The 26,452-nt window shown below is 47.6% G+C and overlaps 5 protein-coding genes across 5 annotated transcripts; 3 read left to right on the top strand and 2 right to left on the bottom strand.

Annotated features, from left to right (window-relative positions):
- Positions 1-4,764: 4,764 nt before the first annotated feature.
- On the top strand, positions 4,765-5,287 carry BJ212DRAFT_1403998 (ribosomal protein S21e). Its single transcript, XM_041337384.1, has 3 exons — positions 4,765-4,886; positions 4,940-4,985; positions 5,038-5,287. The coding sequence occupies exons 1-3, from the start codon at positions 4,872-4,874 to the stop codon at positions 5,223-5,225; spliced, it is 249 nt and encodes an 82-aa protein (XP_041185585.1). The 5' UTR covers positions 4,765-4,871; the 3' UTR covers positions 5,226-5,287.
- A 5,111-nt stretch (positions 5,288-10,398) lies between these two features.
- Positions 10,399-10,820, top strand: BJ212DRAFT_1403991 (uncharacterized protein). The gene has a single exon (XM_041337383.1). The coding sequence runs from the start codon at positions 10,423-10,425 to the stop codon at positions 10,717-10,719; it is 297 nt and encodes a 98-aa protein (XP_041185584.1). The 5' UTR covers positions 10,399-10,422; the 3' UTR covers positions 10,720-10,820.
- Positions 10,821-14,319: 3,499 nt separating this feature from the next.
- On the bottom strand, positions 14,320-14,682 carry BJ212DRAFT_1305774 (uncharacterized protein; the record flags this gene model as incomplete). Its single annotated transcript, XM_041333782.1, has 1 exon — positions 14,320-14,682. The coding sequence occupies one exon, from the start codon at positions 14,680-14,682 to the stop codon at positions 14,320-14,322; it is 363 nt and encodes a 120-aa protein (XP_041185583.1).
- Positions 14,683-24,552: 9,870 nt separating this feature from the next.
- BJ212DRAFT_1488668 (uncharacterized protein) lies at positions 24,553-24,996 on the bottom strand (the record flags this gene model as incomplete). Its single annotated transcript, XM_041341376.1, has 5 exons — positions 24,553-24,579; positions 24,630-24,656; positions 24,709-24,765; positions 24,816-24,887; positions 24,940-24,996. The coding sequence occupies 5 exons, from the start codon at positions 24,994-24,996 to the stop codon at positions 24,553-24,555; spliced, it is 240 nt and encodes a 79-aa protein (XP_041185582.1).
- Positions 24,997-25,404: 408 nt separating this feature from the next.
- BJ212DRAFT_1403946 (NAC domain-containing protein) lies at positions 25,405-25,968 on the top strand. Its single transcript, XM_041337382.1, has one exon. It carries the CDS (start codon positions 25,629-25,631, stop codon positions 25,929-25,931), a length of 303 nt encoding a protein of 100 aa, XP_041185581.1. The 5' UTR covers positions 25,405-25,628; the 3' UTR covers positions 25,932-25,968.
- Positions 25,969-26,452: the final 484 nt, after the last annotated feature.

The following is a 26,452-nucleotide window of genomic DNA, read 5'->3' as shown; positions in this document are numbered from 1 at the left end:
CCTCTACTGACTTGGCTTATAGCGCGCCTTTCGATCTTTTCGAGACCAAGAAGAAGCGCAACAACATCAAACTCTACGTCCGCCGTGTTTTCATCATGGACGACTGCGAGGACCTCATCCCCGAATACCTCAACTTCGTCAAGGGTATCGTCGATTCCGAGGACTTGCCTCTTAACATTTCGCGTGAAACCCTCCAACAGAACAAGATTCTTAAGGTCATCCGCAAGAACATCGTCAAGAAGTGCATGGACTTGTTCACTGAGATCTCGGAGGACAAGGACAACTTCAACAAGTTCTACGAGGCTTTCGGCAAGAATTTGAAGCTTGGTATCCACGAGGATGCTCAGAACCGTAGCAAGCTTGCTGAGTTCCTCCGCTTCTTCTCTACCAAGTCTCTCGAGGAACAGACCTCGCTCAAGGGTAAGTGTATCTTACTGTGTACCGTTCGGTCGGATCCCTTACAATACTTTCAGACTACATTACGCGTATGCCCGAGGTCCAGAAGTCGATCTACTACCTTACCGGTGAATCTCTTGCCGCTGTCCGTGACTCACCCTTCCTTGAAGTGCTCAAGAAGAAGGGCTTCGAAGTCCTCCTTCTCGTTGACCCCATCGATGAGTACGCTGTCACGCAGCTGAAAGAGTTCGAGGGCAAGAAGCTTATTTGTGTCTCGAAAGAGGGTCTCGAGCTCGAGGAGACTGAGGAGGAGAAGAAAGTTCGCGAAGAAGAGGCTGCTCAATTCAACGACCTCTGCCAGACCATCAAGGAAGCCCTTGGTGACAAGGTCGAGAAGGTTGTGGTTTCCAACCGTATCACCGACTCTCCTTGCGTCCTCGTTACCGGCCAGTTCGGTTGGTCATCTAACATGGTACGTATTGTCTTTTGCAACCTAAAGAGCAAATCTCATTCACATGTCTACAGGAGCGTATCATGAAAGCACAAGCTCTCCGTGACTCCTCGATGTCATCATACATGGCGTCCAAGAAGACCCTCGAGCTCAACCCTCAAACGCCATCATCAAAGAGCTCAAGCGGAAGGTTGCCGAGGACAAGGCTGACAAGTCTGTCCGTGACCTCACCTTCCTCCTATTCGAGACCGCGCTCCTCACCTCCGGTTTCTCACTCGACGACCCTACGTCATTCGCCAAGCGCATCAACCGTATGATCAGCTTGGGTCTCGACGTTGACGAGGAAGAGGAAGAATCGGCACCCGCTGAAGACTCCAGTGCCCCTCCGCCGTTGGAATCCGTGTCGACGTCGGCAATGGAGGAGATTGATTAGACGTTTGACGTTTTCTGTGTATTTTACTACTAGCTTACATCATATCATTGCCATGGTCGTCGCTGCATTTTTTTCTGTCTTTTGTTGGTTGCATTTACGAGACAATAGCTAAAAATTCCTTAGTATAAAAGCATTCACTCGAAAGGTCGTGTACTGGCGTGACTAATCTCAATACACATCGCGCATCGTCCTCGTATTGGTGAGTGTAATTGTCATTAAAATGAAACGCACCCATCGGATGCCTTCGACAAAGCAAGTTCGAATGTGAAGAATGGGAATGTCGATATCTCTTCACATATCTCTTCACATGACGTCGCATTGTGGGAATTGGCAAGCAGCAAACATAAAGAAAATCGATTGTTTATTCTCACAGTTGTGACTATTAATATCAGCGGCACATGTCTGATGCTAGCCGGAAAGTGGTCGTGTAGCGGGTGGATCTGAGTTGCCGTCGTCTGAGGATGTCATCAAAGCTCTTGAGCGCTGGTCTTCCGATGCGGAATCTAGACAAATTGAAAACCTCTCTCTTGCCGAGTACAATGGCTTCGCCTTCAAGTTCTCGTGTCTGGGCAACGTGCCTCCTTCCTCGTTCCTGCGGCTCCGCCTGGTCTTTGGCTCACCGCTGGAGTCTTCCTACCTTCGGCACCTACTTAGTTACAGGCTAATCATTGACGGATTTATCCTTGTCCCTGTCCAAACCCTGAGAAGGCCTCTCTAATGTTTCTCTCCTTGTAAGCGTTACGACCGTGGTGCACGCGATGAGAGAGTACTTGCCCTAGTTCGTCATTCTAAGGACAGGGCCTCAGTGTCGACACAGGACACGGTCACAAGATGACAGGCTTCCTAGTTTGTCACAATGCAGACGACGGCTTGCGGAGACATTGTCCCGGGCTAATAGGGGTCAAAGACAAGATGAAAGAGGATGCAATGAAGATGCATGAGCAGCGTCCAGTTCACGCTGGGCTAGCCAATGAAAATATGTTGCAAAGGCTGTATATCTAAGTAGGGATTAGCGAGGAATAACGGGGAACATAAACGTTGGTCATCGAGATAAAAAATATGACAAGCAAAAAGCAAAACGTGTACCATGTCATTGGCAGCGGGGGAAAGGTGGAATAGACATCAGGGGGATGTCAATATCAACAATGACTCCCTGTAGAACAGGCTCGGCGTATGGAGCAAAGCTTGGCTCTGTCTCAATCAGCAAATGGGGTGTTGACAGACTTGGATTCTTCTAAGTTTCAGTTTCCATTTGAAAAACTGAAAGCAGAAGAATCTAAGGCTGTACCACCGTGACCCAAGACCTCCGCGGAATTTGGAAAATGCGGAGGTCTACGTCGAGTATTACAATCAATTCCCATTGTGTCTGGGCGCAGAGCCGCCGTGATTGATCCAGAAAAGTCCGGGGGATATCCGACGGGCACTAATCGCTGTGTCCGTGATTTGCGATGATTAACGCGCGCATGATCCTTCCGGGATGAGGAAAAGGTACTGATCTATTTTCCCCAGTGGCGAAAAACTCTCCATGGAGTCTGAGCGCAGATCTACCATTATCTTATCAGCTTGGAAGGGTATGAACACATACTTACAGGTACTGCCTCTTATCAATACTTTGGGAGAGGGGTATGGTGATGAGGACTGGGCCTGATAACGATAGTTGTTCAGAAATTTGTGACAGGACTGGTACTGGTGTCAGTACTGAGAGTAGTAACACGCAACCGCTGGTCTAATGCAGACGTTCTTAAAATGCATGCGAATGAAAATATAAACGACGTCGAGATGAGACTCACGCGAGTCAGTCCTTCGTGTGATGGGTCCTGGGAAATTGGCAAAGCGTGTGCCCAAAGGCGAGTCAGGTTTCCTTTTAAGGTAAGGTTAGGAGCGGTAACCTCGAGGCTTCGAAACAGACCCTAATCGCCTGTTTACAGCTTTTCCATTGTTCCCATTCATTTCAGCACGACAATAATGGTTCATCTGCCTTGCGCTGGCCAAACATAAAGCTTTGCCACGTTCTTTCGTCCCTCTGTATCTTTATTTGCCCTCCAACGACACCAACGACACTCAACACCATTGTCCATTGGCATAGTCCTCAAGAATGCCGTCAATAATTGCCCCATCACCACGACGCGTCACCCATGCCTCATTTCAAGACGCGTTTCAGTCTCCTTCCCCAGAGACGCGTCAATGCCACGTCCCACCAACAGTAGTTTCTGTAGGTTTCCCAGTAATATTCTGGGTCTCGAGTCGAGCTGATTTATGCGTCAGGAAATTTTACCGTCGAGGATGCTTTTAAGTCCCCCGCGACTGCTGTCGCCAATTACACTAAATGAGCCTCGTGTTTTGTCTCTGGTCAGTTTTTTTGCGTAATTTTTATTTTATTAGAGCAGTGCTGATGCGTGCCTCCTAGAAATCAAAGTCACCAATGCCTTGTGGTGCTGCAGTAAGGCGGGGGTCCACCCGCACCACTCGCTCCATGAATAAACGCCGTCGCTTTCCCTCCCGGATTGAATCGCCTCTTGATGTATATGGTCGTGCTCCCGTGTTTGATCGTCTCCCGTGGATCTCCGCTATGGAGTTCCCTCCGCGGTTCGATCTCTGCGATACTGCAGATCTGTCTCTACTGCCCGCACTTGGCGCTGAAGAATCCGCCTTTTCAAACGCGATCCCTGCGTCTGGACCCGTGCGCCGTCGCAAGTCATCGCTCCGTTCAAACCCTCTTGGAAATGATCCAGAGTCAGAATCGCCATCAAGACAATTTTTTCCATTCCAGTCCCCCAACTGTGTTCGGGAGTGTCTCAAGACCCCACCCCTAGGGTGCCTTTCGACCCCACGCGAGTCACTTTCCACAACCTCATGCCAGTCTTTCCGCACGGAGCTGCCGATAGCCCCTCATAGTTTCGTTGACTCATGCGTGGCCACACGTTTTTGACGCCATCGTCCAATATTCTGCCATCTGCAAAGCACTTGTACCGCCATCTTACCTGCATCTTCCTATAATAGCGAGGATTACTCGCGCCCATCTTCAGCATCCATTGCGCCATCTCAACGAACACCATGTATCCTGCCACGACTGCCCAATCATCCATTGCACGATCTTTATTTTCGCTTTCGCCATGGACTAGGCTCCGCCCTGGATCAGCAATAGCTGATCTTATCGGGCTTTCTTTGTATCTGAAATAGTATTTATTTGTACCTGCTCGCTGCGCTTCCGTACCACCGATCTCTGCTCGTTGCTCCTGCTTTATAGAGCCCTACTTTGACAGTCGCACCCGATCTCTGTTATCATTATATCTGCATTACCATCTTTCGAATTTCTTTTCCGGTACTATCGTACCTCGAGTCCTGTCCTCCTGATGCTCTTGCTTCGTTTTCAAACTGCATGTCACGATACGGTACAGTACACAAACAATATACGTGTATCTTTTCGACCTTTGTAATGTCCGTCTAAAAGCCAAAAGCATGGTCCTAAGGGGGAAATACTACGTAATCGCATGCCACGTGGCACTAACTGTACAGTTGCTTCACAACTATCCCACGCATCATCCCTGTAGATTGCACATCGCACACCATAGCCAAAATCTCGATCTCGCAATGGAAAACGACCAGGTCTGTATTGTCGTCATGCTACACCCTAATCTTACAGCTTACCTTGGTATTAGGGTGTTCTCGTCGACCTCTACGTCCCCCGCAAGTGTGCAGCCACCAGTATGTTTTGAGCCAAATATCGTCTTAGAGCATTAACCCATCCATGGCTCAGACCGCCTGATTACCTCCAAGGACCACGCTTCAGTTCAGATCAACGTCGCTGATGTTGATGCTAACGGTCGTGCCCTGAACACTTACACCTCATTTGCACTCTGCGGACAAGTGCGATCACAAGGGGAGGGTGATGACTCTGTCAACCGGCTAGCAACGAAGGCGGGTTGTAAGTCTTGTTCTCTATGAGGAATTTGTCTGAACTGTACTGATGGTTTGTTCTTGTAGTGCTCCGGAATGTGTGGTCGTACCAAAAATAAACGTTGTTGTGTTAGAGTGTTCGTCATACCATCATTTTACTTGCTCTCTTGATGTTGTAACTTGTGGGGTGAACGCCTTTACGCCTATGTTGAGTGCAAGCGCACTGCGCATGCGCGCGGATCAAACCCATTTGGTGTTTAGCGAATGAAATTGCAAGATCTTGTATTCTAACTTACAGGAAGGGTCTCTCAAACAGCTCCGCAGTCTGATACTAACCTCGTTGGCAACATATTTGTCACTGTGCGCTACTGTCACGATTGTTTGACTGATTCCAATTATTGTCGATGTTTAGAGGGGAATATTCATCCTGGACGGAATCTTCTTCATAATTGGTAAAAAGACCTGCTCAGGAAGAACGTTCTTTCCTGTGGTGTACTTCCAAAAGCGTAGTCGGTATTGTGATGTCTCCGTAGTCCATAGATGCTAAACGAAGTGAAAACAACTTTTTTTGAAATTTGTACTGGAATTGTGGCAAACTGCGGGAGGGCTACAAATGGAGACTTGGTGTATTCGCACTCAGTACATTTCTGTAACACGCAGCCCGCAGCGAACGAACACTGAATAGCAGTTTGCGGCCCAAGTACTGATGCTTGTGGGCAAGAATCATCGTGCCTGTTACTCTGACGGTTCCTTGTCCATAATTTCAGTGAGTCGCCACTGGCTGGCTTTATGGTATGTTGACTCAAGCCCCTCTTATTAGTCCGATTCCATGGTCGAGATTCAGCGCACCCAAAGCGAGAGCAGTGGTTCATTATCCCCTTCTGCAGAGGAGGAGAGCAAATACCGCCTTCTCTATAGCAAATCCAAGGTCTACGTTAATCCGACCGCATACGCTAGAGATAACATCCCAGGTTTTGTAGCTCTTGTTAAGCGCGTGAGTAGCTAGGTCTTGTCTCGCATTTCTCGCTCATGCATTTCTGCCATCTAGGAGGCTATCAATCCTATCTATTTGCTTGCATGGATTCCAGAGACACTGCTTTGTGAGAAGGGAACCGACGAATGGAACAAGTTTGTGAAGATTGAGGAGAAGGCCACACTAGATGAGGAGGATGAAGGTCCGCAGCTTTTTTCTCTGTTTGAACCCGAAAACCTTACACCATCCAAAGATGCGGTTCTGATTGACCTTCCTACACAAAGACCAGAGTCCTATGCATTCTCGGTTCCTCTGACTTCGATATACTCTCTTCTTGTCCATCCACCTACCCTTTCATCATGGTGTACGTCCTCATGTTATCTTTGGACGTTGATAGGGCTAAACCAATCACTAACAGATGGTACCATCGGTATAAACCTCATAAACAGTTCCACACTCCCAACTCTGTACTTCCATGATGACGAATCGCTTTCAATGACAATACCATCTCGACATACTGGGCGCAACTCCGCTAGTGCATACCCTCCTTCCACATCATCACCATCATCTTCTCGACCCACAAACTCCTGGGGAGGCGAGGATTTGCTCTCTCGTCTGCGATCTTATGCCCACCTACTCCGCTCCACATTACAACCTTCCTTATTCATCGTCGACCCATCTAAAGCCGACCTCGACACGCATACCACTCAGATATTTGACGACGACGCTGTGGACGATATCCTTGCGCAGTCATCGTATGCTTCTTCGCACTCACCTGTACCTGCTCACAGGCGACCACGTCCATTATCTGATGTTCCTGCAAATGCACCTCCTAACTCATATGTCCCTCGTTCATCTGTTTTGCATCGCTCTCTTTACCCACCCTCCATATCGACCACACAGTCCAGCTCACAAGCACGGATGGCGCTGCTGCAATCCTTTTCAAATATCACTAGAGCGACACGCCACGCCGCGCAAAACATTCTCTCTCATCCTCTCGCTAAGCCAATCGTCCCACATCTCCCAGACCCTGTCAAGAGTCTAGTCAATGCCAACGGCGACTTGGAATGGGGTAGTTGGGTGGAGAAAGGGGGCGTTGGTGAGTTTGAGAGTGCGAGGGTGTATCTTGCACGCTGGGCTCGCATAGTTGCTGAAGAAGGCGATCGGGCACGTAAACGAGAGGCTCAGGCACTACCTTCCTCCTCGAATGTGGTCGAGGAGATATCCCCGCTGGGCGTGTTCGAGCTTCTTCACTCCACGGTCAACCTTCCCTCTCCCAAAACCTCTCGAGACCCGGCACACCCGATAGACGAGGCGCTTTGGGCGAAGTGGTTTGATAAAGATGGACGACCGAAAGTTAGGCTTGAAGAGATGAGGCGCCAAGTTTTCAGGAGGGGCATCACTCCTGATGGGAACCTCAGGAAGAAAGTGTGGCCCTTCATACTTGGTGTTCACGATTGGGACATCACTGGTAGTGAGAGGGAAGCGAAATGGGAGGAGAAGAGGTGATGTTGCCTCCACCACCAGATCCATGCCTTCTGACTCATTCTGTAGGAAGCGATACCGTGAGATCAAAGATGAGTGGTGTGGTGTGCCCGAGGTCTTTGACCGACCAGATGTCCTCGAAGAACGTCATCGCATCGATGTAGATTGTCGCCGCACAGACCGCACTCAGCCACTCTTCTCCACTTCCTATGAGGATACCGCTGACAATGGCCCGAATGGAAACCGTCGGTACACGACGATCTCTCCTCAGATGTCGGACATCGGTGCACAATCTCCCAGTAATGAACACATCGATCGTCTCGCAGGCATTCTGCTCACATACAATTTCTACAACAAAGAGCTTGGTGAGCGCATTTAAAATATTACATTCATATACAGTATCTGATGAGAGAAAACAGGGTATGTACAGGGCATGTCGGACCTATGCGCTCCTTTGTACGTTGTAATGGGTTCCGATGAGGAGCTGACCTTCTGGTGTTTTGTGGAAGTAATGAATCGTATGGCAAGTGTATCTGATACTTGATGAAGATCCTGTCTCTAACATTTCCAATAGATTCAAAATTTCCTTCGGGATCAGAGTGGAATGAAAAAGCAGCTCTCGACGCTCCAAGAGCTGATCTGTGTGATGGATCCTGATCTATATCGACATTTAGGTCACTAAATCTGTTTTCTATGTTTATAACTATCTGACTCTCATCTGCTGCAGAAAAAACTGACGGTCTCAATTTGTTCTTCTGCTTCCGGTAAGTCTTCACTGAAGCTTGCTGATAAGGCATCCCTGACGCTGTTTATCACAGATGGGTCCTCATTGCTTTCAAACGTGAATTCCCTTTTGACGATGTCTTGCGCCTATGGGAAGTGTTGTGGACGGACTATTACAGCAACGAATTCATTCTCTTCGTCGCTTTAGCAATCTTGGAGTCTCATCGTGATATGATTCTACGATATCTTGTAGAGGTTTGTGCCTTGATTGCATGTCATGCGACTTCCTCTCTAACCGAGTATTCGATCAGTTCGACGAGATCCTGAAATATTGCAATGAGCTCAGCATGACCATTGAACTCGATTCTACTCTTGCCCAAGCGGAGGTCCTCTTCCTATCATTTGCTCAGCTCGTTGCAGACATTGACAGAAGGCGAGCGGAAGAAGCCACTGATTCTACGAGTAGTGTGCTACGGCGACGAGGTACATCTGCCTCTGAATCAGAGGGAAAGGTGTCTCTGTCGAAGATAGCCATGCCTACTCTGAGCGACAATCTCAGGGACTTGTTAAAGACTGGGCGCTGAATTCGACGAGCGGGGTTTGATGGGACATTGATTTATCATGTAGTGTAACCGTGTGGCATGACTGATACTGTAATGCACGTGTATATTACCGTTGACAACGTTGATTCCTTGTTCGAATCTGTGAGTCTCAGTGCACGTCAGTCTTGTGCACGCATATAAATCACCACTCCTGGTGATCAATCTGGAACTTCCAGTTTAGCGCGTTTGGCTGTGATACTGCAATTTAGGGGTAGAAGATTGAAGCTCTGCGAAGTTAGGGGCTGTTACCAGCTGGGTCCTGACTTACTACGACCGCCCAGAGTCCCACTCAACTCCCACTTGCTGAAACAATGTCAACCATTCCGAGCTCACCTGATTACGATGAGACAAATGTTCCATCGGATGTTTCCCTTAGTATGTGTGATTTGGTTTATGCTTCATGGTGTCGACTCATTTCATACCCACAGGAGCGCAGTCCGATACGGAGCAACCATCATGGCATACACGACTTTCCAATATCTCCACAAAATCCAGGGCCGCCCAATTGACTGCGACTGCGTTGGCATATCCTCTCTACGTTCCTGAAACTCGTACTTTGGAGTAAAAACAACCTTGTGGTGGGTAGGTTTCGAACCTGTCCAGTCCAACTTGAAGAAGAACAGATTTTGACTCTGTTGCGGTAACCACTTGGCTAGGACCAGTTAAGATGCACCTGCGAGGAACTCACCCACGAGTGAATCTTCAAAGCGTGTTCTAATAGAAAAAAATCGTTTGTCGGCAGGTTGCGAACCCGTACAGTTCAGGAGAAACAGACCTCTATTCTGTTGTGGTTACTAGCCACTTTCGCCAGGAGGAAGTTGAGATGAATGTCCGAACTGTTCATGAATAAATGTCAAGATATGATAAGAAGGAAAAATCATTTGTCAACAGGTTTTGAACCTGCGCAGTCCAGGACAAACAGATTTCTATTCTGTTGCGGTAATAACCACTTTCGTCAGACAGAAGGTGAAATGATCATCCAGGAAGCGTCCGTGAGTGAATGTCAAGGTGTAATGAGAGACAACTTCGTGGGTAGGTAATGCATTATACGTCGTAGTCACGGGTCTGGATATTGTGCAGTCCCGCTCGTCCGCGTCAGCCACCAGGTCTTCTGTAAATTGAAGTGGCCTTGCTTGTAAGGCCACTTCAGGACTTGTAGCTGATAGCGTCGATATGTCGTGTTCTTTACTTTTCTTGTTCTACCTTGCTATCTCGTACACCTTCATGCCATATGGCTGTTTTGTACTTCTCGTCTTCTCTTCTCCGCATCCTGTGGACTCGTCACTTGCTGATATCTATATCGCGCTCGTCTCTTGGCTATGGTGGGCCAAATGGGCAATAAATAAATCACATGCACGCACATACAAACCGAAAGTATCAGTACTATGTTTTTTGTTAGAAGGATAGCACGCCTCACTAACTGCCGAACGTCCCGTAGGATTTACATAAGATTGACGTGTCGATGGTTGGCCAAAGGAATGCGACAGACCCACACAGCGCAGTAGGGCTGCACGTCGCAGGTGTCCTCTCGCCCACGCCCAACACCATCCAAATCATCCTCTCCACCGCACACCCCGCAAAATTTTCTGAGGCGGTGACTCTGACGAGCGCGCTGGATGGCGTGTCAGGGTTCGACTTTGACTCAGTACTCCCTGAAGCCTTCAAGACGCTGCTAACGATGGAGCGCCGCGTGATAGAGGTTGAAAGACCTGATGCGGAGCTTGTGAAGGGTGTCGTGGAACAGTTTGCGGTTATGTGAGTGTTTGATAGCGTAGGGTGTCCTGAGAGTGAGGGATCAAAAACAATGCTTGTTGTGTAAAAGAAAGGTCCACTTAGATGGGGGTCTTGTATACCAGTGATGATAATTGTGCATTATCGATATAGGGGGTTACCTCCTTCCAATATTTGAGATTCCTGTTGCGGTTTCTTCAATGGTAATAGAGCATGCATACGGCGTTCATCAAAAAATGTAAGCGATGATAAGTTGTTTGAATCGAGATGGTAGAAAGAATGAAGGAGAAATCTCTCGTCCCCGCGGCTCTGCCTTGCCGTCGGTTCTGGGGTCGAAGTTGGTCACAGATCAACATCCGCGGTAATCAGATCGTCCGATCTACAAATCCGGGAAGGACGCTCGTATGCCAGCTATATATAATTTATTATTTCAAGGTCTCATCTTTAGTCACGACAACACTTGAAAATTCATAACCCCAGCCTCAAGATGCATTTAAAAGTTCTGAACGTCGTTTCGACTGCGGCAAGCTTGCGTGCATGGATTAAAATATTACAAGACCGTGGGGGACGATGACACATGCGATAAAGAGTGAGGATACCCAGATGTATACAATAACAGATAACTAGCAGACCCAGCTACTCATTGCTACTATGTAGTCGAGCACACCAGGTGCATGACGAGTCCATAAGCTTAGATATATCGATGACCATGCCGTATCTGAGTCCAATGCCTTGACATTCCATGAGTTCCTGACCCAAATATAATACACTTCTTGACACCTAGTCCTCCCTCTTCCTCTTCCGTCCTACTTCTGCGGTGGTAGAATAATCAGAGTCCTTGATGTCTTCTGAACCTGCTTCACTGCAGGGTAGGTCTATAAAATGTCGTCAGTTCCAAAAAAACAGTTGCAAAAAGTATGTGATACATACCTCCAGTGGGATGTGAGCATTCCCAGCTGCTGTCATCCTGATCCTCTGATGAATCACAACTAGTACTGAGGTTATCTTCCTCGTCATCCTCATCATCCTCATCCTCGTCGTACTGATAGTCTTCTTGATCGTCAGCGTCCTGCTGATAGCATTCTTCATCGTCCTTGGTCGCCTTGGCCAAGGGCGATATCGTGATGACCACTTGTTGCATAGCAGGTTCTAACTCGTTCGGGTGCAGGTTGGGATAGTACGGAGAAACTGTCATCGGCTTGAATTTCAAGGAGAATAATGGGGTGCTCTTGATGACCTGGCCCTCGAGCCTGGGCCAAAGTTTTAAGGTGACCTTGTCGTTGATTCGAATAATTCTTCCGGGAATCATGGTAGTTAGGAGTGAAGACAAGGTAAGAAGTGAAGGCTTGTTCTGCGATGTAGCGTTCACTACTGGGAAGAGCTTGATAGTTACCTTCTAGACCAGTATCCTTTAAATATTTGAGAGCTGTGGGCACATCGTCGTGTGCTTGTGTTCGCATTCACAGCGGACTTGAACTTAACAACGTCATGGGGGTATTCATCGCCAAATCTGTGAGGATTGTGGATTGATCCTGGTGGTAAGAACAGCAGACACTTTTGTAGGTGGACACTGTCGGTCAATCATGGGGCGGAGGCACGTTGTGTCCACTGGCATTGACCAGTGACCACTACACGCGACAGTCCAGTGAGTTATCTGCCAACTGGTTCGGGCAATGCACACACGACTTCACGAACCAAGTATCAGTCCTAGATTTTTGTTACAAGAACAATACACCTCACTAACTGCTGAGCGTCCTGTAGGATTCACGCAAGGTTGACGCGTCGACGGTTGGCCAAAGGAATGCAATGCGGCATCGACTCGGAGGAATAGGTCATTTTTAATCGAGTACTTACTACTTTTTCAATCCCTCGTCCAATGTCCCATATATTATTCTACCCCCCATGTTCGTCAAGGTGTCGCATTTGGTCCTAGGACCTACGTCACATAATTATCAATAATTTCTTCTTCGACCTCGTATTGAAAAGTCAACAGCATACTCCATGTATCAATTTTCTTGTCTGTGAATACATGTTATAATGGTCAGCATATAGTACAACCTGCGAAAAGTACTGGCTATAGTTTAAGACGGCAAGGAAACGTACTGTATTGGATTGCCGAGTTGAATTTCGAACAGGCGTGATCTTAGGTCCAGCATTATGTGAAGAGAAGAGAGAACGGTTGAAGGGAAGACTGCAAGGAGGATGCAGCAACAGAAGTAATGCTTTTAATTTATCGGAATCCGTGAGCACTGAGGGGCACTCATGCAAGGGCAGATGCTCGAATTTTCCACTTGTTCTGAGACTTCAGCTCGTTTCGCTTCACTAAACGACACACCAGGATAACGCTTTGCGAAGCACTTGGCTCGTGTGAGAAGAACAGGGTAGGACACCCTGAAAAAGCCAGTTGCTAATTCGTGGCTGTGTCCGAGAGCGTTCGGAGCAGTAAATGAATTGCGCACAAGGTTTGTGGAGACCCTAAGACAAGCGAAGAAGGCGCAGCTCTGAGTTCTCGCATCATATGTCATGCATCGTAAGAAATCCTCTCTCAAAAGCAGGAAGCCTGGAACTTTTGAGTGCTGTGGTTGTAACCTAGTCCGACAGCGACTCCACATTCCCCGAAAAAAATACCTTCACGTGACCCAAGTCGGTTATAAGCAACTTGGGTAATGCCCCTGATCTTGTAGATCTATTCCTAATGATGCACAAAAACAAGGCAAGTCTGGTGAATATACAAAGGTAGGAAGTCTGAACGCTGTAAGGACAAGTACACTACGTCGCGTTACACTCTATAAGTATCGATAACGAAATTCTAACTCACATCTCGGTCTCTTCCAAAGAACAGAGATGTCCGTGTGCTACTGCAGGCGCTTTTATAGTAAGTACATTGCCAACTGGTTATTATATCAAAGAAAAACATGAAAACAATGCAGGACGCGAGCCGACGTCAAAACGTCGCTCGCCTTGGTCCGATTTTGTGCTTGTGCTCGTAGGCTACCTCTCTATCCGTTCCTGTCTCGGATGCGTCGGTTTTCTTCGACTCGGATCTCGGAGTCCAACAGCAAGGGTGAACCATTCACCACGGGATACCATATTGATGATATGCCCATCAAAGATGTTGCAGCCGATTGGCCGAATATTCGTGAGTTGGGGTTTGCCTTAGAGCATACCAATACTTTCACAGTCCGAGTCACCACCGCCGTCCTCATTAGCCTCGGAGTACAGTGAAAATATCCTTGAATCAATGATGGAGTCCCCCAGTTCACGGAGATTCGCTCACATTTGATTGAAGAATATGAAACTAAAAGACTAGAGTAGAAGTGTATTGTGAACAATCGGAAACTCAGGGGAGTAGACTAAGCTTAAGGGAGTTAGAGGTTCGAAAGTGACGATTGCCTCATTTGAATTCGGTTCGTGCTACCGTTAGAATTTGATTGCAATTGACGCTACATAGCCTGAATCCATAGGTAATCGTCATATAACATAATAAATGACTAGCAGAGGAAGCTACTCATTGAGTACACCACTCGTATGGCAAAATAGAGAGTCCATGAATATTAAGCATAAATCAAACAAACCGTGTCTCAGACACGGGAAACAAGGTCAAGCAGCTCTGAGGTATCGTATGTATCTAATCGATAGTAGTATGTGTGGTGGAGGCTGTACCATGGTCAAGCCTTGCGCGAATACGGTGACGGCGTTTTAAGGCGATGGGTGATGCAATATTGTTCTCCTTCTCTCTACTCCTCCGGGTCTTTCTCTTCCGATGGGAAGGCGACTGTGTTATAGCAGGTATGTTTGGTTCAGCCTGACTTATTGCTGCGCTTGAGGCTGGCTCCTCTACGGGTGGGAGTGCCGAGTCAGAGCGCTCAGAAATGTTGGAGTCCTGCTGACGCTGCAGAAGGCGTTTCAGGCGTGGTGGAAGATGATTTGTGGGCATAAGCCTTATGGTGGCATTTTCGTTGATTCGGATCACCTTTCCAGGTAGAGTCATTATGGAGAGTAGTGTGAGGATAAGGCAGTAGGAAGTAAATGTTTTTTCTGCAATGCAGTGTTCAGTGGGGTAAGCTTGGTAGCTACCTTGTCGACCCACATCCTTTAAAAATTATTTACGGCTGTGGATGCACCATTGTGTGGTTGCCTTCAAACACCCACAGTGCAATTGCGACGCTGGACTCGACAATGCCATGAATGGTATCAATCGCCACATCTGTGAGGGTCTGTGGATTGATCATGGTGGTAAGAACGATAGACAACGAACAATGACGGTCAATGCGGAAGCACATTGCGACCACTAGCATTGACCACTGTGTCGGTCCAATGGATGATCTGCTAGCTTATACAGGCAATGCATAGACGATAATATGAACAAAGTATCAGCATACAGACCGGCAGTCCTAGGTTACGAGAATGACACATCTCACCAGTCGCTGAACGTCCTATGGGATATCCTCAAGGTTGGGCAAAGGAACATTGTGCCGCATCGACTCGGAGAATTGGGCCATTTTTATATTGAGAACCTTTCCAATTCCTTGGTCGACCTACCATATATTATTCTACTGCCCATGCACATGATGGTTTGCCAGAATCCACGAGTATTGAGGAGCACTATGACACGCAAGGGTGGATACTGGAACTTACTCCTTCTCCACTAGTTCAGAATTTAGTTTGTCTCAAATTTCACAGAACGACACACCATGATGACGCTGTGCAAAGCACTTGGCTCATATGAGACTCGGAGCTACCGTGACGGCGAGAAAGGACCCTGAAAAAGTTGAGTTGCTAATTCATGACCGTGTCAGCAATTTATAATAATCGCACGAAAGTTTTCTGGAAACCTCGAAACAAGTGGCAAAATAGAGGCTCTAGCATCATAGGCCCTGCATGTTAGGAAACTCTCTGCTGAAACTTCTAAAGTGCTGTTGCGTCACGGTGAACCTCAAATGCTCTGAATCACGTGTCCTCACCCGACAGGCAATTTGGGTAATACCCCTAATCTCGTATCCCCAACTATGCACAACAAACAAGACGAGTGCGAAGTTTGCGCAAGACTCCTACTTTAACGAGGCTTCGGCTATCCTCTATGGCATCCAGAGCCGGACATCAATCTCGCATAGGAGTGTCAGTCCAAAGGAATAAGGATTGAGATGTTGGCATGATCACTTCACATGGCAGGTTCAGCGTGTTGTTCAATTGATCCTTGTGACTCCCTTCATCGAGACACAGGGTATCAAATTATCTTCGACAAGTGCATGTGGATCGTGAAGAGATTGCCACATTCTCATATGATGAAAACCCTGGGTCGCTCATATCAAACTGGCTGGTGCGTTATTCAAAGGGTTTTTGGACGTACCATGATAAGTAGGTAGCATTCCTTCAATCAACATTCTTCGAACTAGCTCATTATTTATAAAGTGACACCATCCCTAATGGCAATACGGTCAAGCATGAATGCCAGGCAACATCCAAGGAATGGGCATACCTTGTCCTTCCAGAGTGCCGATGTTATGAACTCCAGAATCATCGTCAGTTCCCGGAGAAAGTCGTAGACAATGCAGAATGTTGGTTCGACTTCACTAGAAATCATCCTCAATCGGAAATCGAGAATCGTGTTCTATACCTAATCACCGGATGCCACAAGAGTACATCCTGGAGTCATGCAACATATGCGCGCAGAGAACGTCGGTCAGGTGTTCATGAAGTATGGACATCGCTGAAGCGGCTCCAGGAAGTAATAGGAAAACAGAACAAGAGCTTCATAATGGTGAGACTTCAACAATCATATTCGCACCTAAGCCGCGACTCATCGTCTAGCTAAAGAGCCGCACGCTGAGGCCCCGATGCCCATACTATGAAGAGTATGGAGATCCATGGCTAAGAACCGGAATTGGAAATTTGACGTACTTAACGGTAATCATTAGCAGATGCAGCAACTCACCAGTACTACTGTTGAGCACGCCACCTGCAAGCATTTGTGCGGAAATATGAAAAATCGACGAGGACCGATCAAGTGAGTCATGTTTCAGATATGAGAATCGGGGGGCAAGCGATCGAAACGCTTGCACGGACCGTCGCGAGATGATACGACCATGCTTTGTCCGAAAAGATATTCAGTGACGTACATTTCCCGACACCATTACACTAGCGCCTACGCTTGTACACCTACGATTCCCTCAACAGTCTGCCCTTGAGACTTCCCTTCCTAATCCTTCTATAGTACAACCCAAACCTATCTGTGACATGACATCAGCCTCCCGTACCATTGAAAAAGGAATAAAATGCTCACCAATATTCCATCTCCCAGTCATCTTGCAGTTGAAGAAATTGAGTAGGAACGTGCGCGCCAGGAGGGTTGGCTGGAGTTGACATCTCCCAATCTTGGGAGAGGTGCTCCGACGCGTAGCTATCGTCCCTATAACCACAACCCACTGCTTCATTGTTCTGTGAATGACCAACAACCGATTTTCCATCCGTCGCAGTAGTAATCTTTCGCCTCAATGGTACTATGGCGCGCGTGGGCGGTATGGCAGAGGAAGGGATGACAGGAGTGTCGGTTTCATATCGAGCATCTCGAGATCTCTTTTTCTGGCTTCGTGGGGCCTCTACTGGGGGGCACGCCGAGACAGAGCTCTGGTAAGACGAATCTGAATTTGCTGGTTTTGGAGAGGAAGTCTTGAACCTGAGAGTGAGCTTGGGGCCGAGACGCACAATACGGTCAGACGACATAGTAAACAGTGGCGTGAGGACAAGGGAGAGCGTTCAGTGAGACGAAATTGATGGCTACCATACAGACCCGCGTCCTTTAAATGAGTTAGGGCCGTGGACAGACCACTTTGTGGTTATCTTCAGCACCCACAATGGCCTGTGGATTGATCATAGTGGAAGAAACGACGAAAGGGCTTATGGAAGCGAACAATAACGGTGGACTCGAAAGGAACATTGCGACCATTGGTATTAACCACGGTGGCGAGCCAGTAAACTGCCAGTGCAGACAATACAATATATTACATAGACGATAGACAGAGTATCACTGTATTAGTTTCAATGATATTAGCGACAGTGGGTATATACGTTATCGCCTTGCCAACGTATCGGTGTCATCCGTAGACGTAATTAATCCAGCAGTGCTTGCGCCTCATGCTATAGCACCCAGCGTCGTAACTGATCCTTTAATTAACGTCGTTTTTTTTATTATGTCTACTCATTTTAATCTCATCTCGTGTGGCAGGTGAGGGTTAGCCTAAGACTGGCATAGGCCTGAGATCCTCTGGGCGACAGTACTTGCGGGGTACCTACCTCCTGGCCACAGGCGGCTATACGGGGCCACATGCGTAATAGGAGGTGCCTACTATTATGTCCGCGTGTGACGCTTTTAATCATTCCTGTCACTGATCTGAGAGAAAGCAGGTTCTTGTGGACTCCTTATCGCAGCCTCAACACGTGTTTCAAGTTCTGAACCGTAGCTTCCCGCCGCCATGCGTGAGGCAGTCTTAGACTATCTCAATCCATTTCAATTCACCCTAAATAGCATTTTCTTGTACAGTTCCAGCAGCGGCTCTATGGTGGATAAGGGTAATTTTAGAGACAGCTGTCGCGCAATCGCCTCTTCTCCCTCTGTCTAGATTTCTCGTATCACCATGATAGTGCTGCAGGATGACGAGGAGACATCTCTTCTACAACGACCGGAGCAGCCAACGACTAGGACACCTCTACCCTGGGACCAATTATGGATTATACTGCTCTCGCAGCTGTCAGATCCTCTTGCCTCTCAGACCCTTACCCCGTTTATACCCCAAGTGAGTATATTCCCTTTGCTTGGTCTTGAATCTGACCACAACCGGAACTTTGTCAAGCTCATTAGAGACATTGGAGTGATTCACGGAGACGAATCCCAGGTTGGTTACTATGTCGGCATCCTTGTAAGCTTGTCTTCATCGTTCCTGCCCCTTCCTTCTTTCCTGATATTCTCCCAAGCAATCGTCATACTATGCAGTTCATGCACTGACTATTTTTCATTGGGGTCAACTGTCTGACCACATTGGGCGGAAGCCTGTAATACTGACAGCTCTATTAGCACTTTTTGTTTCGATGGTTTTGTTTGGGCTGTCGAAGACCTTCCTTGGTCTGGTGGTTAGGTCAGCGTGTTAAATATCGAATAGTAGTTGTGACCGTCAATTACTGATATTCTTGACCAGTCGTGTTGTCTGCGGAGCATTTGACGCGAGCAGTAGTGTCATCGAGAGCATGGTGATGGACATCACTGACGCAACCAATATGCCCAAGGCATACAGTTATATGCCAATTCCGTGGATGATCGGAGCCGTAGTTGGGTAGGCATGGTACAGTACATTTACTCTCGCGCTGAGGTTTATGATATCTAGACCACTCATTGGGGGATCGCTCTCCCGACCAGCAGACAGATTCCCTGATATCTTTGGGCGATCAGAACTCCTGAAAACCTACCCATATCTCTTACCATGCTCTATACCGACAATTTTTATATCAGTAGTTTGGCTAGTCACGTATTTCGGTCTTAAAGAGGTGAGCGTGATGTTGGAAACACATATCTGGATCACACTAAGTGTGGTAACAAGAGCGTTTCAACCAGGACACCACTTTGGGAGCTAGTCAAAAGAAGATGCTTCCGACAGTCATACGCAAAGCCTCGCCAGCTGTCGAGCAATGTGCTCGTTAATACTGGAGAAGCCCATCTTGAAGAAGTCCAATCAAAGCCGCTTCCGCTGCGCGCCTTGTTGACACCGAAAGTTTCGGCCGTAACAGCAAGTAATGCCACCATGGGCCTGTTTCGCATTGCGTTTAATTCAGTCCTACCTATTTTCTATGCGACACCGATTGCACTTGGCGGTCTTTCCCTTGATCCTCCTCGCATCGGCGCTATACTTGCGGCATCAAGTGCCGCACAGGTCGTAGTTCAGTTGGTTTTCTTCGCTCGTTTACATGATCGCTTCGGTGCAGGAGCTATCTATATCACTGGCATTAGTTCCAGCATACCCACCGTCATCTTATTTCCAGTGATCAATACTCTGGCTCGAGTCCATGGGATAGGTTGGGCAGTGTGGCTGTGTATTGCCATCCAGCATGCGCTGACGATCAGCCTGATCATGTGCTACCGTATGTAAATCCAGTACTTTGTGCATTCTACTGAACTGAGTAGAACCCATAGCCTGCCTAGCATTATTCGTCAGAGCAGCTGCTCCCAATCGTGCCTCGCTCGGAGCGACCAATGGAATCGTCCAAATGTTTAACACAGGAGCAAGGATCATTGCCCCAGCGTCTGCGGCTTCGGTCTTCTCTTATTCAATGCAGGAAGGGCATAATGCTTGGTTGATATACTACTTCTTGATGGTAATTGCATTTCTCGCAGTAGGTGCTTCTCTATTACTTCCCCGAGATCCTAGTGTATGGGAAGATCACCAATAGCGAACGACAGCGTGTTAACTGTTTACAGCCATGTCAATGCATCTTCTGGGTATAAACAATGCAGTGGTCAAAATTTCTTCGTTCGGAACTTGACATTGAAGATATTTTCCTTCCTGGGAGCTCTCTGAGCACTTTCAAGCAATTAATATGAAGATGGAGACGTGAATGTTGTGTAATTCGTCATGTTCCTCTGACGCTATGTCTATATCAATCCTGCCTGCTTGAAATTATATGCCCTCGTGTGCTGGACATTTCCATTTCACTGCAGCTGGGGTACGTACCGGCCTAACCTAATGCGAACCTTCCTTGCCATTCCGTTGTAGAACGCAAGATGGCTATTTCTGCTGGCTTATTTCTTTTAGAGTTGGCCTTAGTCATACAGACTGCATTATCTTTTTCAGCTCTACCCTGAGTCGTGGGCGAATGGAAGGAGAATTTGACAAAGCTGACATCTTGGTTAGACCGGAACGTGGAGGTGAAGCGTAGACCTGCTTGTGGTGTTGAAGTAAATCAAAATTGACGAGTTCCTGTGAGATGGTTGATCTCTTGTCGCGGGAGATGTACTACTCGCCTATTTGGAGAGTAGGGTTTTCTCGCCTTCGGAGGTCGTCAATGAGAACCATGCTGTATCATTTCAAGCCCGGGATAGTGCTTCGTTATGGCCTGACCCCGACATGGGGAATAGAAGAGACCACACCCCAAGTGCATCAGACGGCTGGAGCCATATGGTTTTAGGATCATGATTCAAAAGTACTGTTAGCATATACCCGTCTTTTGAAATTCGTAGAGCTGCGAACAGCTGATTCCGCGGACGCAATTCGCGTGACTGGACTCCTCCTAAACATGTACATCAGTAATTACTAAGGTTGTAACTAGATCTTGCCTCAGCTTGAATATCAGCATCAAAAACTTTCTCGAAGCCACCGCTTTTACCAGGAATCCAATTCCAAGGTAAGAAAATCCTCCTCCACATTCGAGGATTCATAATGCTGGCATGGATCGCGTTTCGGCAATCAGGCCTTTATGTCCATCAATCTGAGCCTTCATAAGTTCCATCCTTGCTCTCATCTCCCCCATCTCGTCTTTTAGATCGGCGTTTTCATCCCTCAACCTGGCGTTGGCTGCACCAAGCTCCGACTTCTCTTCCATGAATGCTGCTATCTCAGCTTCGGGAAGGCGTCGGGAGGCATCACATCTCTTTTGAAGTAGAGAAAGACGGGCTTCTAGTGCCTGGTTTTGTCGTCGATGGCTCCTACAACAATGTTTTGTTCAGGATGCATGCAAAGCAAATGAAATTCGTACCGAGCGTCCTCACTCATTTGTTCGAATGTCTTCTGATAACTCTCCAGATGCAGCTCCACCTGCTTAAATTGCGTTCTTAGCTGTTGGAGCTCTTCAGCCCGGTCATTGAACTTCTGGAAGTCTCCATCCCTACAAACAAGTCAGCGAACATCATAGCGGAACCCAATGTGAAGAAGTCGAACCAGAGACGTTGCATGCGAATGTGCTGCTCGATCTGTCGCTCATAATCCCTTAGACGGTCAACTTTGTGCTGGGTTTCCTTTCTCTGAGTCTGGAGCTCAAATACTTGTTTTACTGCATCCGCGAGCAATTGTCCTTGAGCAGCAAAAAGAGCCTGGGTAAGAATTAGTACATAATCGTAATGTCGAATGAAGTTCTACCTGAGCTTCTTTCTTCGCCGTTCGTAGCGAAGCAGCTTCAAAGACCCATGCCTTCTTCTCCTCCCGAAACTCTTTCAGCTTGCTCTGCAGTTCAGTATTCCAATCAGCATATTTGTTTTTTGCAGATGATGATTGTTCCCTGTGATCCCTCAGCTGGCGATCTAACCGCTGGACCTCGGCCCTGTAGTGGCGTAACTTGTTGAACTATTACATGATGATCAGCAAGTTGAATAATTCGGGTACGAGACACACACCAGCCCCTGTTGCTCAACTTCTGCATTTTTGGACAAAATCCGATCTTGGTAAAGGCGTCCAATGTGTTTTACGTTCTCCCGCGAAAGCCAAAGCTCAAAGTTTAGTTCATTTCGCAGAAGTAGGACTTCACGCTGGAGACCAGAAATTGCCTGTGCAACGTGAGATGGAAGTTGTCCATTGTAAGTATTTGGATCTGGCGGCGCATCGAAAGCGCGCTTTGTCGGAGAATTGCTCCCTGTAGGGAACAATAGGGATGACCAGGCGGCCGTTGGGGCTTCGATCTCCACATCCAGATTGGATTTGAGTGCAACGGACGCGGTGATCATGCTCTCCAGTGAGACGCGGGGCTTTGCAGCTGGCAGCTCTACATAGCCAGGGTGAGGCGTTGGTGCCGTTGAAGTATCTCCGTCAAATAGGGTAGTTGATTCGAGGAGGGATGACTCAGCAGCAACCGACGCGATGTCAGCACAGAACTGCTTGCTGCCTAGAGCTGTGTTTCGCACGTCAAGCATCATGCACTCGCTCGCGATGCGAGAGACACTGTAATTGGCCCACGTATCGGGTTCTGTCAACTCTTTTGTCCAATCTCCCCATATGACTCTTGCATTGACAATTCTTCCTCGTAAAAGAGACTGCAAGCTCCATTCAGTTATAAGAATCAAAAAATAAATGACCATTGCGCACCTCCGATTTGCTCCTTATGTTGTCCTCATCGAGTGCATCTTCCCAACTAATAGAGAAGGGCGATTCATAGCGCCTATCGTTAATATACGCTGAGGGGCCACGCAGGAAGCGGAGTAAGTTGCATGGGAAAAGATAGTAGAGGCAGGAAAAAAAAATCCCAGGCGGTGGGGCGGAAGATGCGGTATTAAACATAAGCTCCAGCCTTTCCCAGCCGAGCTCAGGTCGTAAGGGCAGATTAGATGATGCAGTGAATTCGTTATACGCCGATGCTTGCGCATCGCCAGTCGCAGAACTTTCGTCTGTATCCTCAGCCTCCTCAAATGCTGGTTTAGGAACGGATCTCTCCTTCCAGCATATAATTCTTGCAAGAATTGCAAGAAGACGAGGGAGCATCGTCTTCAGCTTCTCACATGCTTTAACAGCAAATATAGGGAGAAGTTTGACTATGACAGTCAATCCAATGGTGCACACCGTCGAAGAATTGTCCAGCAGTAGCGAGTTGAGGAGACTGTCTAACAAAGGATGGTCGGCGAGTGCTGCTGCAAGGGACTGGAATGACGGCTCTGAAGTGTATCGATTGAGCAGGATCAATAGTTGCAGACGTGATGACGGTGTTGCAAAGGAGTAGTTTATTGCGGACATGAAATCCTAAGCACATCCTTCAGTACGTCTGGATGAGACAAAGTGCATCTGTCGAATACCTGAGGCCGACACAACCCAGACTTCACGAGGATATCTTCTAGATTGAACTTCCACAGCGATCTTTTCCCCCTCTGTTCCTGGTCAAGTTCGGCCCATTCCAGCAAGTCGTCACCAGATCCTTCATTGTATACATCCAAAACATAAAGGTCAAGGAGGCGACGTCGAAACTCGGCCACCTTCTCAGGATACTTTTCGTCTATTCTATCTGCTGCTGAGATAATTAGTTCCTTGGCGTGATTGACAGCCAGAGTGGAAAGCCGTGGTTCTCGTAAGGCGGGACGAAGAACTAGGTCGAACCATGTAGAGATGAGCGAAATTGACGTTAACAAGGGGCGCAAACGGAATAGGATGACCAGTAGCACTTCAGTATGCTGGAGGGAATTGTGGGTGATTGTATCGCTGTGGAGTGATTGGAGTTCCTCTTCCAGTCGGAAGAGTAAAACATCTGGCTCTTTAGATGCAGCACATTCACGGACAAATTCGTCTACAGCCTGGAGAGCCTGTTCTAGTCGTGCGTCATCTGGAGCCTCTTCTAATATTATGCGGATCTGGTGGGACAGAGCTGTTATCGACATGAACTCTGGGAGATCAGGGTTTTACTATGTAGCTTTACATAAACGTTGCACCGAATGAGCGCTCAAGCGCTCACATGGCTCCTCTCACCCGACTTCAAATTGTTACACGACTAGTCATGATAATAATACAAGTTATATGCCAGCAGTCAAATTTCCAATAAAATACTCGCATGACCTTGTTCTTGAATTTGTATTTTTTCGGAACGGCCTGAACGTTATACCTGTACCACTCGCCTCCCATTGATCCGTCTTGTTATCTTTCTGATACCCCGGCAAATAAACTTCACGCAGCTTCTTCTTCGCTGAGGACGAAATTACAGAGCGCTCATCCCGGCGATGGATGGCCTCGTCGCTGGGCAGGTTAATACCAGTGTAAGGGTCCAAGTGGCAGTTCTGAAAAACTCATCGAAAGCCCATGTATGGATCGTCTTTCCGTAAGTATGATGCAAATGCAGCATGACCGGTTGCTCAACCGTGTCGTTCACGACACCCACAAAAAGATTAGGCATAGACATTCCATGCCACTCAAGTACTCGGAACAACACCTTTCGTCTAACAGAGGGGTTAATAAAATGATTCTCCTGTGCACCACCAAAGCTTACCTCGAGGCAAAGAATTCCGCTTTCCATCTGGCAGAGGCATGAATCAAATGAAGGGGAAGATCTTGGTCTGATGACAAACCTCATGCTTATGTGAGTGCCAATACTTCTTCTCTTCTTCGGGGAGCGACTTGAAAATCTGCACAACAATCAGTAGCGAACAAATCGTTGCCTGAATGCCACCGTTACCTGTTCAGACGCAATATACTCGATGCCGATCAACCTAGCATCGGCGGGTGCGTCGAAGTCGTAGATCACGCACTAGTTGATGGTGAACGAAACAGATCATCAGACATTTTCAAAGTGTCCTCACCTGATGGAAATCCTTCCAGCGGTGGCTGCAAAAATGATGAGACTCCAGTATGGTCATGTCTGAAATATGTTCAGGAGGAAGAACTACGACGTGCAAGTGAGGTACGCACGTATACACGTGGAATGCGCTAAAATGCTGTTGGATATTATTATCAATAGGGGTGAAGGATTGCCGCCTCAGCCGTGTTAGGCACCTTTACATGTTTTGTTGCTGTGCTCGTGGTGAATGAAGGACAAGAGTGTTTTTGTGTAATGCGAATGTCTTGTCGCTTTATATCTCACTGGAAGTTACTGGGCTGTCTGGTATATAACGTCGTGGCGGCCTCATGGAGTCATTTGAAGCGAAGGAGGACGTTAATTACATGGAGATCACCATGCATTGATTTTATAACCGAATAGCAGTTATCCTACGATAATTCTGTGGCTCTCATATGAGAAGCGCAAATATGCCAGCGAGTGCGGGTATTGCCTTTTTCGGCAAACGCCGGGTTCACAGGTTGATTCTGCTTGGCTCGCTGTTGACAACGACGAGCACACATCCACCCAAAAAACCTCATAAAAACAAAGGTAAGCACCATTTCAGACCTTAAAACCTCAGGATACGTCACTTGCTTGGAAATGAGAGTCTTTGGATGGATCGACGATGATCATTTCAGATGTACTAGAACACGTCACTGACGCATCCCCTAGATGTGCGCTACCATTGAGGAACTCCCTTCGGACCATTCTGACCACGAGCACGAGGAGGACCCTACCTCCCAGGCTGCTCTCGACAAAATTCAATCTCGTTCAGAGCGAAAGGCCCGAAAGGCTCTTCTTGGTTTGGGTTTGAAGAAGGTCCCCAGCATCACCCGCGTGACCCTCCGTAGGCCCAAGAACGTGTTGTTCGTTCTCTCTTCCCCCGATGTCTACAAGTCGCAAAACAGCGACTGCTATATCGTGTTTGGTGAAGCAAAGGTATGTAAGACGGATGGATATATATATTGTTGTTGATGTCTCGTTTCCATAGATTGAGGATATGAACTCGCAAGCTCAAATGTCTACGGCTCAACAACTTGCTTCTGCCGGAGGTGCAGGTGCAGGCGCCATGAACCTTGAAACCTCTGGTGCGGGCGGTGAGGGCGATGATGACGACGATATCCCAGAACTCGAAGCACCAGAAGACGACGGACCAGTTGATGAGACGGGCGTCGATCCTAAAGACATCGAGTTGGTCATGGCACAAGTCAACTGCTCAAGGGCTAAGGCCGTCAGAGTATTGAAAGAGAGCGGAGGAGATCTGATCAATGCCAGTGAGTCGATTTGCTGATCCTCTTGACTCCCTCTGACTCGTTATTGACTGTAGTTATGGCGGCGAGCGAATAATCTTCTGTCTTGTTCAGTGCTCTGGTTTCTCGTCACTGTATCATATCACTGCTTTGCTCGTGCAAGTAATTCGCATCGGGCACGTCCCACATAGGATGATGAGTCAAGATACCCAGCGCCGTAACTCGACATAATAATTTGACCGTTCC

Source organism: Suillus subaureus (assembly GCF_016647635.1).
Source record: "Suillus subaureus strain MN1 chromosome Unknown BJ212scaffold_181, whole genome shotgun sequence".
Taxonomy (NCBI): Eukaryota; Fungi; Basidiomycota; class Agaricomycetes; order Boletales; family Suillaceae; genus Suillus; species Suillus subaureus.
This window is presented reverse-complemented; position numbering and strand designations above follow the sequence as displayed.

Bases quoted from the DNA above. Each gene is read 5' to 3' on its own strand.
- BJ212DRAFT_1403946 (XM_041337382.1), top strand. From the start codon at position 25,629: ATGTGCGCTACCATTGAGGAACTCCCTTCGGACCATTCTGACCACGAG.
- BJ212DRAFT_1403998 (XM_041337384.1), top strand. The intron at 4,986-5,037 runs GTATGTTTTGAG...TCCATGGCTCAG, and splicing joins CCGCAAGTGTGCAGCCACCA to ACCGCCTGATTACCTCCAAG.
- BJ212DRAFT_1403991 (XM_041337383.1), top strand. From the start codon at position 10,423: ATGGTTGGCCAAAGGAATGCGACAGACCCACACAGCGCAGTAGGGCTG.